We start from the raw sequence: 20027 nt of genomic DNA, 5'->3' as shown, positions 1-20027 counted from the left end.
ACACGAAGCACAACAAGACATTTAAGATGTGGTATTGAAACGAGACATCACGTTCCAGCATCACGTGAATGAGAATCGTGTGACTCGCTCGTGGGTAACGAGTCCGTTCACAAAATCAACGAACGAGAATCGTCCACCAGACTCTCGGGTAATCGTTCAGTGTGAACTCAAAGGACTCCGGTAAGGATGCGCACGACGTGCCACACGAGTCACCAAAAGAGGGCACTACACTGAAGTTGAAAGCAGCCAATCGTGAGAAAGGAGAAGGATATTCGTAGAAAGGGTCCGGTTTGTGGGACTCCACACCAACGCATACGTTTTCATTTTGTGTTACGCGTTTCAGTTGAACACAAAAACAGTGAACTGTACAAAGCAAACCAATCCACACCTTCTCACCTAAACGGGTGGCTCCTGTTTCGTTCTTGTATCTAGAATCAGCTGGCACATCGCTCTCGGTCGCTGATTTCGATGGCTTGAACTCAAAAAGAATCAGAAGTGAAACGAGTTGAAACCGGCGGCTCATCTACCAGCGTCATTGAAACGAAAGTCACCAACGACATCACACCGGGCCCACGCCAGCACTCGCGTCGAGCTCCACTCGTCATGGAATTGTCTGAACTCATTACTGGATGCCATTGGTCATTCATTGCAAAGGAAGGAGGACCGAAGCCCTGAGAGGAGGGGGTTCTACTCGCTAATGAAGGTCAAGTGACACGTGACACATGCAAGTGACAGTCACACTGGGCCCCTCACTACGTGACAAACCTCTTTAAAGTTGGTGGCTTTTGCTCTGCCACATCATCAAACATCCAGAATGAGTGGACTTCTTGGTTCGAGACCACCCGCATGCACATATTCACTTGATGACCCATCCCACTGGGCGAGACCCCGGCCCAGCCTCAGTTGTCCGTGAGGTGGCAGGACTTGACCGACACTCTGGGATCATTTGGTGTAAACCACCACTGTGGTGGGCTCCGTCAGGCACCAGCCCTCGTTGTCCCACAATAAAGCACAGCTCGGCCCAGGAGAGTTTGACTCGTGACAGCTTTATTAAAGCGTTGTTGTCTTCTGTCCCTCCAATCCCACAATGCTTAGCCCTTGCAGGCTATGGTGGCCTCGGCTTTCAGGCCCGGGTGCATTTCCTCTCCACAGGGAGTCCATGCTGTAAACATTAAAAACAAGTCAGTGGCACACGGGTGGAGCTCCAACGTTCAACAGGAGAGAGAAGTTGAGGCACCATGGCGAAGGTAACGGGCGGGCGGGCGGGCGTCTTCAGTCGGGAGTCCACAGCGGGTAGCCGCCCATGAAGGCACGACGCATGACAAGGTAAGTGACGGTCGCTGCCGGATGCCATCAGCTCTGGGCTTGTCTTCTCTTTTGGACCAGCTCTGCCAGAAGCTTGTAGCGTGCCATACACTCCTCCTGCAACGAGAACAACTGGCATGTAAATGGCACCAAACAGACCCGTGTGCTGCCGACTCATCCTTTACAGCCTTGGGTCGGTGTCTCGACTGACCTGGACGGGTGTCTGTCATTTGAAAGCTCTTGCGTAGCCGGTTAGGTCCCCCCAGCCCCCCCATTCCAGCCAGAGAAGGCTGCACTCCCAATAAGGGGGAGCCCATAATAATCAATGCTGGGGGGGCCAGGGCTTTCAAGGTTCCCCTCTCCCCTTTCTAAGTAGAACCCCTTGGGTTCCTTTCTGGTGGAGCGAGGCTCATGGTGATGTGTGGCCTCACTGGAGGTCTAGTTTTAGGGGCGAGGCCTCATTCTGAATTTCGTACAACAGAACGCCAAAGGCTTGTGGATGAACCCTCAGCTGACCCCTGATGCTCAACACATAAAACATGAGGAGCATAAGACAGATTGGAGGATAAAATGGGTCACACAGACCATGACAGAGATCAGCAGGACTGAGACACTCACCGTCCACACCTGATGTTTTGGTGACACTTACGCACACACACTCACACACGATAGTCAAGATGGTTGGGTTTTGTACCTTGGACTTCGCAGGGACGATTTTGGCAATCTTATCCCACCGCTCGGCCATCCCCCTGGGATACTGCTGCAGGGCAAGCTCTAGAAGCTTCTGCTGGTTCTGCGTCCACACCTCCTCTTTGGCTTTCTTCTCATCGCCGCTGTCCTCGTCACAAGCCGCGCTGTCATAATCTCTTTGGCGCCGGCCTTTGGGCTTCTCATCCACCTCCTCTTTGACCACAGTCCTGGTGGAGGTCTTCCCCGCTCTTCGACGTCGAACTCTGCCGTCGGCTCCCCCATCTTCACAGGAGTCAGCGTCCGCAGGCGCGAGCGAGTCGTCGTCGTCCTCCCGCCTTGTGATGATGTCATCGGGTAAATCGGCACTCGCTACTTTTGAGCTCCTCACCGTCTGCACCGTGGATTTCAACTCGGAAAACTTGACCGTACCTGCAAAACAAAAAAGACGGATGAGTGAACAGAAGTGTGAAACGAGGAGGACCAAAACACAGAGAGGTGCCAACTGCATACCTGCTTGGCTGGCGACGCAGTCCTTGACCTGCTTCACCTTGGAGGTGACCTGCAACGACGCAAGTTTTGGATAAAGTCAAAGAAAGCCGCGTGATGAGGTCTGAGCGAGGGCACCAAAGCATCTGGAGAGGTCTGGAGGAGAAGGCCAAGACTGCTGGACTCTCAGGCTGTCCTGTGCAGACCAAAGCAAGCGCACTCTCTCTAGAACCCTTAGCTGCTATTTAAACATGCCTTCTTTGTGAACTTTCTGCCCACTGGGGGTCCATTTGAGAGGGGTTGGGGGGGGGGGGGGAACTGCTGGTACCACACCAAGTGACAGATAAGGGGACAGAAGGGTAAAACCATGGGGACAACGGGAGGCCCGAGTAGGTCATGGACTGAGCACAAACTCTGAAATGCTGATGCTACCAGAAGGAGCACCGAGATGTGCGTTCAGGTCGGCCACCCAATCAAAGGTAAGCTTATTGGCGAAGGACCACTAGAGACAGCTGCACCCACGTGACCACAGCTAACTGTTAAAGGGCGAGGCGTGTGCCCGCAGCACAGCGCAACAGATATCCCACAATTCTGTGCTACCACAACACCAATGTTAAGGGGTGACTTACATCTGCCACCGAGCGTCCCAGTTCATGCGCAATCTTCTCCCATCGACCCGGAGTGCCCCCTGGGAACTTGACCATGCTCCGGGTCAGCTGACTCAGGTCCTCGTCCGTCCACTCAGGCGCCTGCAAGGACACAAGTTGCCACACACTGTTAGTGAGTCGTAGTCAAGATGCCCCTTTCGTGCCACAGCAGCTCTTTAAAGACACAATTCCCACTGGGCTGCTGCTCGAGGGTCAGAGGTGCGGGCACTAACTGGCCACGCCCATCAGGTGACCACTGGCCACGCCCCAATCTCAATCAGCTCTCCCACCCCTACATACTTTTTTCTTCTGCAACTTGCCCTTCTCGTCCAGCCAGTCATTCATCTGTGCCTCGATCTCCTCGATGGTGGCCCCCTGATCGTAGGATGGCACAAAACAGTCGGCCACACTGTCGGCGTACTCGGGGAATTCCGTTTTGGTTTTCTTCACCTTGGGTTTTTTCTCCCCTGTAATGAAGAAAGGTAAAGATGAAGCAGCGAGAGGTGGCTGGTGTGCTAGAGACTTGTGGTGGAGTGCGGCTGGAGGGTCCTGGTGGGTCTCGTCCACCTATAATGTGCCAGGCTTTCTCTGGCATCATAAAAACAGGCATCTCAACCACCATTTCTCACCAGTATTTCTGAAATATCATCATATTGACCACACTTGTCCTTGTGCCACCCACCCTTTCTCCCTTTTAACCCTTCGGTCATAGCTCAGACCCTTGGAGTCCCCAGATCGGTCACCTCTGAACCTTAACTGATGTCACCCATGTGACTAAAATGGGACACAGCTATTCCAAATGAGGCTTTGAGTATTCAACATTACAGGACACTCACAAAGACCCCCAACCCCTCCAACCCCCCTGTCAGGTGCATGGGGACAAGCCCCTAACGGACAGTGGTCCACTAATCAGGGCCACCACTGGACAAAGAAGATCTCTGCATGCTTTGGGTGGGAGGATGCTACATAAAAGAGGGTGGCCCTGTGTGCCCGTCGTTTGTTCTCTTTATTCATAGGACTTCAATATGGCGCCTTCTTGACTTTAGATTTGCATCTGATGATCTGGTCCAATTTACGTCATCTGAATTAAATTACGTGCATCAGGGGGCTTCCTCGCTGTAGAAGACACACTAAATGCGGCTCCATGTTTAAGGCCCTGTATGACAGCAGTGGGGTATCAGCAGCCAGAAGATTGGAGGACCCCCAGGACACCAAATAAGTCACGGCATCAAAAGTCTGCATGTGCCCCAGTGAAGGGCACACAATGGTACGTGAGACACACATGCCATATTTATATAGCGCCTTTCACAGCTCACAACAGGATGCAGTAATACCTGCCCTAAGCCCCCCCCCCCCCCAAATGTGACGGCACGGGCACCTACTCTGTGTGGCCTCCTGCTGCGCCAGTTCCAAGGCCGCCTCCCTCTCCTTCATCTTCATCTCCTTGTAGTCTTCATAGAACTGCCTGGCATCCTGCAGGACAAAGCAACAAAAATCAAACAAACGTATCCAGCAGGGCAGCGCCCACACAAATGGGTGTAGGGAATGTAACCAGGGGGGGCCAAGACCACAGCAATGCCCATTCCAGGCCGCTTTCTTCATCATTTTGAGTTTTTTTGTTTACTTTGCACACCACTTCAACAGCCGGCTTTCTATAAAAGGCGCTATAAAGTGGAATCTTACATTCATCAACAGTCTGATGAGACCTGCCCGGAGGTTCCATTATGTTTATTACCCAAGTACCCGAGCTGTGGGTGATGGGAGGTCTGAAGATCGTGCATTGGTCAGTTGTGAAAGGCGCTATATCAGCCCGTGAAAGTCGTCTCTTACCTGAATCCGCTGTGGCAGCGACTTTAAGAAAAAATAAAACCAAAGTCCAAGTTTGACGGGCAGGACGTCGTACCACCGAGGTCTGTCCGATAGCCTGGAAGAGAAGAGGAGAAGCCATCAACATTTGAGGGGGGCATCCTGGCAGAGGGCAGTCAGCAGGGAATCCTTCGTAGCCCCGCGGGCCGACCCATGTGGTGCCCTGAAATGCGCCAAAAGAGAAACCCACTCTCATCTCAGCATCAGACACAAGGCAGGAACCAGCCCCGGAGGGGGCACCAGCACCTGCATGGGTGCCCAGGACATACAGGTGCCAACAGCCACGCAAAAAAAACATCTGTGGCTGCCATGAAAGATGAGCCGGGCAGCTACCTGAATGCCAACCTCTTCTGGCTCCTAAGCCAGTGGAATGGCACAGGTGGGCACCACAAGGCTAGTCAGTGGTCCCTTAAGCCTGGCCATCATTGGCACACTGGTCCAGTTGCCCCAGCCATGTCCCCGCTGGGTGAAAGGCGCTACAAACACAAGCTGGACGTGTGCGTTTTTACCTGTCGCTTCGCTCCTGGGCCGGCTTGGCGTCCTCGGTGTTCCGGCTGCTTCCCTTTTTCCGTTTCTCCCGTCTCTTCCGACTGAGCAGCTCGTCCTGAAAGCACACAGCAGGCGGGTTACAGGTGGCCACGCACTCCTCCATGTCCACCACTCAGCCCCGCATGCAAATCGAGCGAGAGCAGGAGCCTGGGACCATAATAGGCGTCGCCGTGGTAACGGGCGCCACTTCAACCCCGAGGCCTGGCGTCCGACTCCGACGGTTCTCTGCATCTCCATAGCAATCGAGGCTCCGTCTAAGAGAGCCATTCAGGAGGGAGGCCGGCGGGCCGGCTTGCCAATTACGCGCCCTGAAAATCCGAGTCCAAAGTCCTCAATGGCTAATGAGCTCCCCGAAGTGAAGGTGGCCGGCGCCCGCACCCTTTAGTTTACACGGCGGAAACAAACAGCGGAATGTGGCGAGCACGGGCATCCGTCCGCCTCTCAGGACCCTCTTTGTTCCACAAGGAGCCAACCATTGTTTGTCCGTGCAATTAAACTGGAAAGTGGCAGGCGCCATACAATGGAAGGAAAAGGGCGGGATGGGCACAGAAATGGAGGGGCACTGGTGGTCTTTAAACCAGAAGCCTGATGAGATGGCAGCTAAATGAAGAAAATGAGCCATTGGGGGGTGAGCGAGTATGTGGGGGACATTACCTTGGTGTCAGTCGAGCGTCGGAGGACACCAGCCCCACACTTGTCTGTGACACTCCAAGTGAGCGGACTGGTGACACTGACCCCTGCCAACGAGCATCCCCTACGGTCCTTTGTAAAGGTGCAGCTGGGCACTGGCAAGTTTTGGAGGCACAAACTGCATTTAAGGGGTCAGCTGCTGCCCCCTTGCATTGACTTCATTTTCAATATGGGCTCCTGGCGCAGAGGACAAAACAAAGGTGGACGACAGCAAATTCAAAGAGCCATCGATGCAGTTTGACACGGGACAACACGCTGGCATCAGCGGGCACTCACAGGGCTCACTTGGAATCGGTTAATCAGCCAGACACAAAGAGCTCAAAGTCATCGGTGGTCCGTCCTCACCCGTCGTGTTTGAGATGTCGATCCTCGAGTTGTGAGAAAATCTGAGAAATCAGCACAAAACTCCAAAGCTGTGACGACGGTGGCAGAATTCTGAGCGCCCTCGAGGAAGATGGAGACGAGTGCTACTGGAGGGCAACGGGAACGGTAATCACAGAAACAAGATGGCCGACGCCGCCCTCTGAAAAGGGCCACATTCTCATCGCCATGGCAACAGACTGAAAAAGAAAGTGCATCAGAAATGGAGCTGTGCAGGTCAGCCTGTAGGTGGCGCTAGTGAGACAGCTAAACCTCAGGGGAAGGGGAGATGAGGAACTCCTTGAACACCTAGTGGAGACTAAGGGAACTGCAGACAAAGAGTGGTGAAAACTGGGAATAAACTACGGAGTGATGGAGTGGAACAAGACGTCAAACGAGGGTTTAAAGGGACATCGGTGACCCAGCGAGCGACACACAGACTGTCAAGACTCGTTTCTGTCTAATTATCTATAAGTCACCGCTTGCATTACCATAGGGGTATGCGAGTTGGAGGTGGCACTAGACGCCCAAGTAGTCGTCCATTTTGTCTCGGTGTTGGTTCCCCACTTTGCTTTGCTCGGAGTTCCACGTATTCCACCCGGTAAAGTCCAGGAGGTCACCAGGGAGGGTTCAACATTCATCACAGTCTAATCAGAGCACAACAGAGTCTGGCTGCAGACCTCAAGTGGCCACAGAATCCTGTGATGTCATTGGCTGAAAATGGAAGTGTCACAGGTGGGCTCGGTTTCAAAGGTCAAAGTGACAAATCGCCCCTTCAAGTGGGAAGTCAATGCGTTAGAAAGAATGCCAGCCAATGAGACATCTCATCACGTGTGTCACCCCGCTTAGCACTTTTGACCAGCATATCGATCTTCTCTGTGGGCAGTCATTAAAATGAGGGAGGGTAGTGCCCGTGCCATCTCAATGACCGTGCCCGCCAAGCGCCACTTACTTCACTAACCATGCCGGAACTCACCAGTATGAAACTCCTGATAGCCAAAATCTCTCAAGCACCCAGGTTGCCCAATGGCTGCCCACAGGATTCCAGAGGTCTTTGTGCCCACACAATGTCACAAATATTAAAAACGTTATTAAATGACAGGGGCCCAGTGCCTTAGCTACACAGCCACCTTCACAAAATCAACTCACTTGCCTTTCACCAAACTTTTGATGGGAGCAACCAGCTCATCCACCAGGGGGCAACAAAGAGCCCATGGATGCCTTCGCCCGTCCCACCCAGCATACTCTGTTCAATTCACTTGGCCCCAATATGCATGCCACATTGACCTTTCACTTTCCAGTCTCATCTCCTGGCATCTCTTATCTAATTTAGTTCCAACAGGCAATAAGTTGCTGCCCTCTGATGCCACCCTTAAACCCTTTGACATGCTGGCACAATTAAATGTATACCCAGAGCAGGAGACATGAAGCACTTCTGGGAGGTGTTGGAGGTGCCCACTGCACTAGACAAGATGCCCTCAAAGTGGCCACTTGCTGTGACCCCACCGTGTCCACCACAGGCGAGTTCAGACCATGTCTCACTGGGCGTCTGGTGCCTCAAGTGACCACTTTGAGGACACCCTGGTAATGCGCCCTGCACAAAACATAGGTGGCATAGCAGTGGCATTTCCAGTACCAAACATTGATGGGTGATGCTACCAACTTTCAAATCTAGTAAGAGACCCGAGAGTAAACAATAAGGCTGGGCACACCGAGGGCATCGACAACAAGTGATGAAAGACGGGCGCCCATCTCTGACCCACCACTCACCAGCTGCTTTTCCAGGTACACTGACCACATGCCAACATAGTGGCCAACAGTGAGGATGATGAAGAGCAGCAGGCCCAGCTCAGCATTGCTCATCTTCCTCACTCGCCTGTAGTAGAAGACGGGCTGACGCCAGTCGGGCAACCCGTGGAGCAGAATGTCGTCATACCTGCAGGGAACCAAAGAGGGAAGTGAAGAAGAGCCGAGTGTCACATCAGGGTGTACCACTAGGGGGCAGCACAGCTCCCAAGATGCTTGAACCCGTGCCTTTCACCGATGTGGGCATCTCGACCAGAGGAACACTTCTAAACTCAAATCTGAACTTTAAGGTGAAACTGCCAGTTATGAATGGCACTAAACACAAACCCGCTTTATAGTGCCTTTCATCTTCAAGTATACAAGCATGTTTTGGGTTTTCATATAGCGCCTTTCTGTGATGTGTGCAGATGAACATTCTGGACCTGATGCCTGATCCACTAGGGACCCTGTGATGCCACAAGATGGTGACAGGAACATGGCAGGGGTCCCAGAAGGTGACAAGCCGTGTCCTTGAACTGAGCCCCCTAAATGACTGCTGTCCAGTAACCAAATCAAAAGCCAATCAACACCCGCGGGCCTCATGTCCTTATTACCGATGTCAAATGTCATTTAATATAGCGCCTTTCAGAACACGCCCGTCACTACACCCTCATCTTCTGCATCTCTTCTGAAAGCCTCTGTCCTTATTTCTGATCCCCCCAGGCTTGTAGGATGCAGCGCTGCACACACTTGGGTGACATGTTGCCGTCCAGTTGATATCCGGACCCCCACATCCATCCTGCTGTCCATTTCCTGAACCCGCTCATCCAGGGCAGCTGGAGCCTATGGCAGCGGTCAGTGGGTACAAGGCAGCAGTCTATCACAGGGTGCACACGTGAACGAACACACACACACACACAGCAGTACCAGCCCACCTCACCTGCATGTCACTGGACACGAGTTCATCCACAAGCACACAGGGAGGACATGCCAACGCCATGTTGGGCACACCTGGGACTGGAACTGGGTGATCAGTGAGGCGATGCCAGAGTCTGGTGTCTGGAGCAGCCACTGAGGGGTCCGACACTGGAGGTGAAACTGCAGCACTGGGCGCATTGCATTGTGGGAGTTTTGGGGATTTATGTGTCAAGTTTTTGGCCCGTCTGTTTAAGAAAAGGGAGGTCGGCGCCGTAATCCGTTCTCGTTTACCAGGCCGTTGGTCAGACGGGCAGTGAAGATCAACACCAGCACGACTAAGGCTGCTGACCCAAGTGTCTGCCACACCGGCATATAGCGCCACCCGCCTATCAGTGACTCACATGACACTGGAGGGTCTGCTGTGTCCACTGGACTGTGTGCTTGGGACAGTACAACAGCTGCGGTTATATAGCGCCCCCCCTTACATAAGGTAAGCTCACTTATGGTTTCTATGAGCACAACGCAGTTTGGTTTCTTTAATCCATTCTTATTTCTCATGACGCTGAGAAGCAGCCAGGGGTCTGCTGGTGGGACAAGCGAGTGAGGACCGACACCGCCACCTGTGCACATCTGTCACATACGGCCCTTCTGAGGTACCTACCTTCTATATAGTGCCTTTCCTGCCTGTTAGGTAAGCAAATTTATGTTTTCTTGCAAATTAAAAGCAAGTCCATTATTTTAAGAAATGTTCATTTATCACGGCCCAGGGAGTGACCACATGTGGCACGTTGGTCAGATGGACAAGGAAGAATTTCATAAGACAATACGACTACCACCATCCAGCCAGCCCGCTTATCATGAGCAGGGCGGGGAGGGCAGCTGGAGCTGATGCCAGCAACTAAAGGGCACAGGCAGGAACTCCACCCGGACAGAATGCCAGTCTATCACGGGGCAAGCAAACACACACACACACACACACACATCAGGGCCAATTTAGCAAGGCCAATATTTGTCTATTATATAGTGCCTTTCACTCAGTATAGTGGTTAAGGCTTTGGACTTCAAATCCCTCCACTGACACCACTGTGTGACCCTGAGCAAGTCACCTGACCTGCTTGTGCTCCAATTGGAAAACCAAGAGAGAGAAATGTCACCATTTGTGCCATAAATCACTGGATAAAGGCGTCAGCCAAATAAGGAAAGTGAAAATTATATAGCGCCTTTCCTAACCATTACTTAAGCTGATCTGTACCTGAATTAAAATGCATTTCTGTATTTCAGCAATACATTGGTATTAATCATGGCGCTATATAGTGGTGACATTAGTCACCAGCGTCACAAAGCCTCAGCACTTGCTTCAATCCGTTGCCCTTCTCGACAGAAATGTGACATTTTATATTCACAGATGAGAGTCGGCCACCTCACCTCGCCCTGTGGTGGCCCGCACCCTCTGAGCAGACAGACCACTTTATGCATAATGAGGTGCCATCTTGGTGCCACCAGCCACCGCCTCAGATGCAGCTTGCCTATGTGTTTGTCCGTCCTAACGTGTCTCCCCAATCTGGGCCCAAGATCACCCCCTATAGACAGACAGACAGACAGACAGCGACCACAGCGGACTGGACGCTCATCTTTAATTCATCGCCTGCCCGTCAAACTGCAGGAGGAGATCAACTCACCGCTGCCGCCGCTCGTCGTCCTTAAGGACTTCATAGATGGCCACCAACTGAAGAAAAAAAAAATGTCATCAATTAGAAACTGAAATTTAGTGCCGCCAAGGAACAGAACGGGCCGGTCCGAGAGAGACAGGCGCCATTATAGCGCCTCGACTAAAGCCGCTGTGAGCAAGCGGACCATTAGACGCACTCACCTGCCTAAACTGCACCTCGGCATTCTCGTCCTTGTTCTTGTCCGGGTGCAGGGTCAGCGACAGTCTGCGGTAGGCCTTCCTGATGTCCGCGGAGGAGGCGTCCTGCAAAAACACAAAGGCAACGTGATGTGAGGCGCCGGCCGAGGTGCGAAGAGGACGAGACGCTCTCCGTCCAAGCCGGGCCACAAAATGTCCACCTGCTTTAAAAATGGGAAGAAAGGAAACCAATTGAGGAAAAAGCAATGAAAGAAAGAATGCTCACTGATTACACTGAAAGAGGTGAAAGGCGCTATATCAAGCAAGTAAATAAATGAAAACGTTTAGACAGATGTGAACGGCACCATATCAAGCAGAGATAGACCAACAGAAACGTTTTTTTGTACTGCTGGCCATTACATAAGGCGCAATAAAGAAAGACAGCGAACGTCTCCGGCCTCATTCTGCCTTCCTCCCTTCAGTCGGCGCAGAGCTGGAGGCCATCGGCTTGTCTCTGCTCCCCGAGCGCGGCCCCGAAGCGCCACCTACAGGCGGGTATGCCTCCAGCGCCAGCGTCGCTTGTCTACTGCATACCGCTGCCCTCTGGTGGCCGGCTGAGGAAGCTGCGCCTACCTGATGCAGCTGGTGGTTTCTGAAGTCACAAGCGCTGTGCCAGCAGGTCACAGGCGGACACCCCGAAGCTCCGCCCAAACACCGAGGTCGAGGCTAAACACATTAGCAGGGTGTCTCGTGGTGGGCACCCGCGGAGGGGCAGTGCCCTGTAACTTTTTTTCGGTGACTGATTCCGGGGGGTTGGGGGGGGGGGGGGGGTAGGAATCAAGCAGGACTTGGCCTGCTAAATGCTTTTATTTGGGCCGTCTGTGCATTACTGTTGGTGGGCTGTGGACCACCCTGACCAAACACTTACTTATCTAGAATCGACTACCCAACTGCTGATGAGTCCCAAATAACGGCAGCATTCAGCTCAATGTGTGCAGGCAGTGCGATGGCAGATTCAGACACCAGTGACATTCATGGGGGGCTCCCGGACCTCCAAGGTGGGGATCGACCACTCTGAACAATCCATCACCGATATTCCTGTATGCAGGGCTGTTTTTGGGGGTCCCTATGCACTCTTGCTAGGTTGGGGCCCCACTGCATCTCCTGTGTGTGGTAACTGAGCACTTCCAAGACCCCCGTTTATACCAGGAGGCGGCTGTGCCCTCACGCACCTTCTGTCACACCCATGAGCTCCGCGGTTACCTTCGTTTGGTTTTCTAATCTGGCGGGAAATCTTCAAAAGCAGCCATTGAACCGGAGGCCTTCAGAAACCCAAGGCTCACCACCTGTGTCCTCGGGCGGTCACCTCCATCAGGGTGGCAAAAGCACTTCAGTGGGCAAGGCGCCCCTGCCACGTTGGCCCAGAGGCTCACCCATCACCAGCTTCCTCTTTAATCCTTCTACCTTTATCTGCCTTAATTTGTGTTTTTGGTGAACTTCATTTTCATTTCAAATTGCACAAAGTTGAGCGGCATTGTCAGGTGGACCGAGGCCTCTGAAGTGCTGATAAACAAAAGTGACAGACACGTCACCACTGTCACCACAGATGAAGGGGCCGGACAGATAAGAAAGGCACTATAACACAGTTTGAGATGAATAATGTGATATAACATAGAAAGATAGATGTGTAAGGCACTATATAATACAGACAAATAGATAAAGGCAGTACATGATAGATATGTGAAAGGCACTATATAATAATTATGAAAGGTGATCAAGTCTTAAAGAGAATTTGTGCCCAAGGAGAATTATTTATGTATGTATGTAACGGGGGAGACGAATATAAAAGGCACCATATAATATAAAGATGTGAAAGGTGCTGCATAACAGAGACGGATAAAGACACTAAATAACACGGGCACTACTGGATATATAGCTATGAAAGGCACTATATAACAGGAACAGATAAGAAAGGAGCTATAGAATAGATTGGTGTTACAGAATATAAATATATAGATATCGATGAAAGGGACAGAAGGCACTATATAAAAGACAGATGGATATGAAAGGTGCTATATAATACACAGAGATGGATGTGAAAGGCGCTATATGATAGATGTTTAGGGTCGTTATTGTCCCGTGTACAGACTCCAATGAAACTCTTTCCGCACAGGGCAATGAAAATGCAGCAGGTCACCAGTCACCTGTGCCACATTTGTGACAGATAGATGACAGGCACTATATCATAGATATGAAAGGGCCAGATGATACCGACAGTTAAAGGCCCTGCACAACAGATATTTGAAAGGCACTGGATATCAGAGACAGACAAGAACGACTGTTTAATAGACAGACATGAAAGGCGCCATATAAGAGGTTTACAGGGTCCTTACTGTCAGGTGCAGGACATGAAATTCTTCCCAGCTTACGCTAATTGACATACAACACATCACGGCACCCCAGCACTCTGGTTGGTGACAGATGTAAAGGCGCTATATGACAGGTTCACAGTATCAGTACTGTCGCGTATGTGGAGTTCAGTGGAATTCCCACCCACAAACCCCCCCCCCCCCCCGAATTGACATGCAGCACCAAACCACCAAATGACATTCAGTGACTCCCTGAGGTTCTCTTTTTCTACCAGCGGCCCTGGAGGGTCTGAAGCAACGGGATTATTCTGAATGATCTCAGACACGAAAAGTAGAGGAGAAAAAATAAAAATGGAGGAAAATCTAAAAGGCAAACTCTAAAATCCATCACAGCGCAGATGCAGCAGCAGCAATGCTACCGGGGAGTAAAAACTTCATCTCCCAGCAGTCCCTGCAGTGGCTCTGATTGGGCGCCTGCCAAGAGTGCAGGGGCTGCTGGGGACAAGGAGTCAGTTCTACAGAGAGAGGAGGCCGCGTTGTGTCTGGAGTTACTCGTCTGTTCCGTCTTCCCGTTTATGGCCTATGGATTCTTGTTCTCCTCCTGGATGATCTCCTGTTTGTGTGTGTGTGTGTGTAGACTGATTTGGACTGTTGGTCGAGCTTTGGAGAAGGAGCGCTCCTCCTTCCGTTTATTCCCCAACGCCTTTTCCAAAGGCCCCTCCTAGTGCATCTCTCCTCAACGGCCAGCGGACCACCATCCTGGTAGGTCGGAGCACCTCTTTACTGCACTGGGCCATTGGGGTCCACACACAGGCCACGGGGTAGGCGCCCCCTACTGGTCTCACCAACACCTCAGCCAGCAGCAACCCAAGCTCTTCCAAGATGGCCTCCCATCCAGGTACTGGCTGGGGGCCCGAACAGGATTAGCTTCAGCTGGGTGACCCGTTGTGAAGTGCGGGTGGGCTGGATGTTGGCAGGCAAGTCATCACCTCCAGTCCACGCACTTTCTGTTGTGCCTTTTCCATTCGGTCATTATGAGCATCATTGGGTTCAAGGCAGGAATTGCCCCTGCAAGAGAGGACTGGGACATAGTGACATATGTGCCAGACTGTACAAAGAGCCCATAGACCCAAGCTGGAGAAGGACATTTTACAGATTGGACATTTCTTTATTGGTTGGTTTTCTTGTCTTTCTAAAGGTTCTTATTCTTTTAATGTCCTGTTTTTACAAGGGGGCTTGGGTTGGTTTTAGTGATTTTATTGATTTGTTTTTGGTGCAACGTCAGGGCCAAGCCACAGACCTGGGCCGCCAGTTGCACTGGGTTGGTACTGGTGTGGAGCCTTCCCGTGCAACTGGTGGCTTAAGGGGGGGTGTGAAGTAGTGGGTCCGCAGTTCTAAATGAATGGCCAGTTTTTCAAATAAATGGTCACCACACTCACGGCTTAAGGAGGGGGCGTGGTAGTGTGGCAGGAGCGGTGCCCGGGCGTCGGCATTGACGCACTGAAGTGCACAGGTGTGGCAATTACTAGCCACATCCCCATTTAGAAGTGCAGAGGGAGGAAAAGACATTGAAGAAACAGACGGAGGTTAAGGAGAGAAGGCGGCAGGAAGCCATGAAAGCCGGTGCAGGGGCGAGTGAGAGCGGGCAGCTGGGAGGAGGGCCCCTTAGAAGGAGCATTTGGCCAACTCTCAGTGGGGGCAGTAGGCCAGCTGAGTGACCAAGAAGGTGGTGTCCTCATTATCGATGGGGTCAGGTTTGAGACGCTCCCAAATCTGGAGCAGGACCTGCACTGTCACAGTGATGGAGTCATGACAGGGAGGACCCAGCTAACACCAAACAAGTCCTTCAAGATGGCCATGTCACATCCATCCATCCTCCAACCCGCTATATCCTAACTACAGGGTCACTGGGGTCTGCTGGAGCCAATCCCAGCCAACGCAGGGCACAAGGCAGGAAACAAACCCCGGGTAGGGCGCCAGCCCACTGCAGGGCGCACACACCAAGCACACACCAGGGACAATTTAGAATCGTCAATGCACCTAACCTGCATGTCTTTGGACTGTGGGAGGAAACCCACGCAGACACGGGGAGAACATGCAAACTCCACGCAGGGAGGACCCAGGAAGTGAACCCAGGTCTCCTAACTGCAAGGCAGCAGCGCTACCAACTGTGCCACTCAAGTCACATCCATCCATCCATTTTCCAACCTGCTGAATCTGAACACAGGGTCACGGGGGTCTGCTGGAGCAGGGTGCCAACCCACCACAGCCAAGTCACATTCACAAAATGAAAATGGTTTAATAAAGCGTTTCTGGAGCAAATGCCGTCCCATAATGCAAAGCAGCCCTCAAGATTACAAGTCAGCTGGCAGATAACATGAGTAGCAGGAACCAACAGCTGAGGGTGTGACAATGGCCTTCAGCAGGGACTGCCGTGCCAACAGGACCCCTTCAGCTCGTTACCCAACATTCTTATCGAGATCACCGATGCTTCTCAGCCGCTCTGCAGAGAGTTTGGGGTTTGTCAGGCAACGGGAGCCAACGCTGCCTTCACGGGCTATCAGACAGCCGGACATCGCACTTGAGCGCCCTACAAACTCGGAGTCGGACAATTCAGAGAAAACAAAGCGTCCTGAAGTCACCGAGTTGGGACAAAATGCCTTCAGGCCATGATGTCACATGAGATGACTTTTCCAGTGATTTTAAGTCGTAGCCTTCAGTTCCATATTCTTAGCGAGTTGGAGGCAGTCGGTGGTGGGCTTTCATGAAGATCCATCATCCAGTCGGACATCCCAAACAAGTCAGCCCAACTAGTCCACGACTTGCTGCTCAGTCAGGTTTCATTGTGTCTTTGATCGTTGGGGTGGCTGTGAGTGCAATGAGAGGAGACCACCAATCAAAGTTCACCCGGTGGTACAAATGTGCAGAATGTCGTGATGAGGGATAAGAAAGGCGGGCCTGTTGGACCTCCAAGTAGAAGAGCAGCCCGTCTGTACACCCTCATGAGCACCCATTGGTGGTCAGCTGTCCTACACACACACACACACACACACACACACACACACACACACACACACACAGAGCCCACCCCAACAACTAAAGACAAAATGAAACCTGTGTGAGGGTCGAGACGCAGACTGGGTATGTCACACTAGACGACGGCCTCCAAAATCGGTAAGAATACGTAAATGAAGTCTGTGATTGAAAACTGCTGGACACGTCACATAATGTGGCACGGCCTGTGGCACATTTAAGTGGGACGGTGAAATGTCATAACTCAGGTCACCAAACACTGTGGTGGCACATCACAAGTAACAGGAGGTAGGACGACGTGGGGTCAGCTGCTTTGTGTTGTCTGTTAATGGGGGGGGGGGGGGGGGGCAACAAAACTCTGGGCCCTGCACATAAGCAGCCTCTGAGGGGCCGTCCTTCACACACACACCCCCAAGTGGGACATGGGTAATCATGGGTAACCCCTCCCCCCACCATGACTCCCATGTCTATTAGTGACAATTAAGCTTCAGATTTTCTTCCCTTCTCGTCTCTCACAGCACAGAGTGGTGACATGCCACACGAGACATCAGAGCGAAGTGAAGAAGACTACGCTAAAGTGAAATTGAAACAAGAGCACCACCATGTGAATTTCCCATTGGGATTAATAAAGTATCTATCTATCATTCTCATCTAATCATTAAGTCTCCTTACGCCTATGGCTGCAGACAGGCAGCTGGGACGTTATGATCTTGGGGTACACAGGTGACACAGCAGCCCCTCAGCGACCTGGACCTGACGGACAGGAGACGCGACTCTGGAATGGGACATGAAAATGGAGGGCGGGCACTGGGGGCACTAAGCAGTGCTGACACTCCAAGGACCTCTGAAAGGGCAAACATGCAGGCCCATCTGAGGTCTTCTGGAAGTGAAAAGCCATGGCATTGCGGCCTCCACAGATGGGCCCCCATGGGGACTGGGACACTAAGCCACACTTGCTTGCCATGGCAGTGAATGAGCCCTCATTACTTAGATAAGCTAAAGTCAGCAAGTCAAATTACTCTTTGAACGTCCAACACACGAAACAAACGTCAAGTGTGAAACAAGAAGAGCAGAAGGCCACGCACACTTAACGTACAAAGTCGACGTCCCACCAAAGCAGCACCACCCTCTGCACAAAGGGAGTTAATAATAATAATTAATATATAAGCCTTAATAAGCCTTCCAGGGTGAGCTTCCCAATCTGAATGTGGCCCACCAAGTCCCCAGCCCGACATTTAAAGCCTTTCAAGCCCCTGGGTTCTGAGTCAGTGATTTGCCATGAAGAATTCATTCAAGCTGATCTTCAGGTCTGATCTGATCTCAACACTACAGATGGCTCAGCGTTCACAGAAGCCCCGAATCTTTAACGAGGACGTGCGTGGGTTCGAACGGAGACGTCTCACCACCCGGCGCTAAATCAAAGTGCTGTGGCTAAGTGGGCTACTAAACGGCCCCAAGGCTTACAAAGGAGAAAACCAAAAACGACAAAGGTCGGCGGCCCCGAGGTCTTTTGCCGGATGCAGGTTTGAACCCACCGTCGGGGGGTCCGGCTCGGTCGGTGCGCTTTGCAGCCCATTCCCGGGAAGGCCAAACGTATTCCACTGTTCTTCGGACGGAGTCGAACCGCATGGCGTCTCGGGGCTCCCTTCGCTTTTCCAGCCCGGCGCTGTAACATCTGCAGGTAAAGACGCGAAGTTAGCGGGGTGGGCGCACGACACGTCAGCATTGAGGGGGCGCACGTTTCGTCCTGTCCACACAGGCCCCTTCACCGGCGTCTCGCTTCGTCATGCCGTGGACAGGCGAGGCGAGCAGTTCTCGTGGAGCGCCAGGCCACTACGATGGCGATGGCGGCGACGGCGACAACAGCAACAACCCGAGGACCGGCGATCGGACAGACAGACAGACGGCACTCGTACCTGATCAACTGCCAGAAACTCGTAAAAGTTCTGCGGCACCTCCTCCACCAAGTCGAAGAGCTCCAAGTCGCTCTCCCAGCTGTGCACCGGCAGCGGACTCCAGACAAGCAGCCAGCAGGCAATCAGCAGAGCCTGGGGCGGGCAGAGCTTCTTCATCGTGCAACGGCATTAAAATCCACTAGGCCATCCAAACCAGCGTTCCTTGTCCAGTAATAAATGGATCCAGAAAAAGCAGCCAACTTCACTTCCTCATTTCTTTACACGTACCGTTTTCTTCTCAGGAACCCTGAATGGACGTGGCCGGCGCCTTAAGGGAGCAGCGACCGAGCTAGCACAGGAAGCGCAACCCCGCTGCTTTGACGGTGGCGGCAGAGACGTGCGCGACCCCGACGTAGTCGCTTGGCAACTAGAGGCAATCGACAACGCGCATGCGTTTGGCGACGTCAGTGGCACTCAGCGCGAAGTGTTGTAGACCACGCCCACAACGGAAACGAGTCGAGGGGCGCCTTAGCGAAAGAAAAGACTCCGCCTACTCGTGTGCTTTGTTAGTTCGAAGGAAAATCGCTGACTTGCGTGGGGTGGAAGTAACACGCGAATAAAAGGAGGTTTTTAAAATGTGTCCGCAATTAGAGTGCGACAGTGACCTGGAGTGACGGATGGACCCGAAGACGAAGTTTCATTTAGAAAGTGAAATGGACCACAGCAGCCCATCTGCACGTCGTGGATGGAAAGTAAAACAAGACACCCCATACCATATTCACAGATTCAAATAAAATAATGAAAAAGTTATAAGACTTTGCTTAATTGAACGGCTTTTCAAGAAGAGGAGCTTTTGGACGTGACCATTTCACACAAATGTACTAAAGGACTGACGAGAGGGGAAGCCTGTCTGGAATTAGCATGTTGTAATAATCAGGCTGATGGCCACGATATTGACCGCTGGTTCTCAAGTAAAGGCTAAGATTTCTGCTTTGGCGACACGTTCATCACGAGCACATCACTGATGTGACTTTCATCAAATGGTGTTCTTCAACCAAAACAAAAGTAATGTTTGCATTTGGGTGGAAGTTGTGAATATTTAGTGATCTGCTTGTTTGTCGGCATACGTTTCTCTGTCGTTGTCGTACTCCGTATCGTGGAGTATGTGTGGCATGTCAATGAACCATCGTCGTCAGAAGGACTCTCAGTCCTGTGTTTGGCTTGATACTAGGCAGATGTCGCTGCTCAAGTTCTTTGTTACGCTCTTTTATTGTCGTTTGTGTTGTCTTTATATTGTTGTTTTTCATAATGTTAAGTTTTCGTTATTGTGGTTTAATTAACAGATGGCACAGGTGGGCTGGTGTCCCTGTTGGGATTGTTGCCAATTCCTTAACTGGCCAGGAGGCCAATATAACAGAGAGATTAGGAGAGGCTCCTTCTCAAGACTTGTATGCTCTCCTGACCAACTAGATGGCAGCATCCCTGGGCTTTGGTACCCTTTCAGACACCTGCAGGGAATGCCAGGAGTTGTAGTCCAGTAGTATAACCCTGCTGGGGTCTGTGGGGACCACTACGGGGTGCTGCAGGG

The 20027-nt window shown here is 51.9% G+C and overlaps 1 protein-coding gene across 1 annotated transcript; it reads right to left on the bottom strand.

The window, feature by feature from the left end:
* Nucleotides 1-1030: 1030 nt before the first annotated feature.
* Nucleotides 1031-18830, bottom strand: dnajc1 (DnaJ (Hsp40) homolog, subfamily C, member 1). The gene is made up of 12 exons (XM_028803353.2): nt 18461-18830; nt 11167-11268; nt 10976-11022; nt 8364-8529; nt 5504-5598; nt 4959-5052; nt 4511-4601; nt 3429-3595; nt 3111-3230; nt 2506-2554; nt 2000-2424; nt 1031-1422 (listed from the first exon to the last, which is right to left on the bottom strand). Exons 1-12 carry the CDS (start codon nt 18614-18616, stop codon nt 1354-1356), a joined length of 1581 nt encoding a protein of 526 aa, XP_028659186.1. The 5' UTR covers nt 18617-18830; the 3' UTR covers nt 1031-1353.
* Nucleotides 18831-20027: the final 1197 nt, after the last annotated feature.

This window comes from Erpetoichthys calabaricus, chromosome 6 (assembly GCF_900747795.2).
Source record: "Erpetoichthys calabaricus chromosome 6, fErpCal1.3, whole genome shotgun sequence".
In the NCBI taxonomy this organism is placed as follows: domain Eukaryota; kingdom Metazoa; phylum Chordata; class Cladistia; order Polypteriformes; family Polypteridae; genus Erpetoichthys; species Erpetoichthys calabaricus.
Note: the sequence above shows the minus strand (reverse complement) of the source record. Positions and strands in the feature narration are given on the sequence as shown.

Bases quoted from the DNA above. Each gene is read 5' to 3' on its own strand.
- dnajc1 (XM_028803353.2), bottom strand. From the start codon at position 18,616: ATGAAGAAGCTCTGCCCGCCCCAGGCTCTGCTGATTGCCTGCTGGCTG. The intron at 11,023-11,166 runs GTGAGTGCGTCT...TTTTTTCTTCAG, and splicing joins CCGAGGTGCAGTTTAGGCAG to TTGGTGGCCATCTATGAAGT. The intron at 1,423-1,999 runs GTACAAAACCCA...TTCTCGTTGCAG, and splicing joins TCGTCCCTGCGAAGTCCAAG to GAGGAGTGTATGGCACGCTA.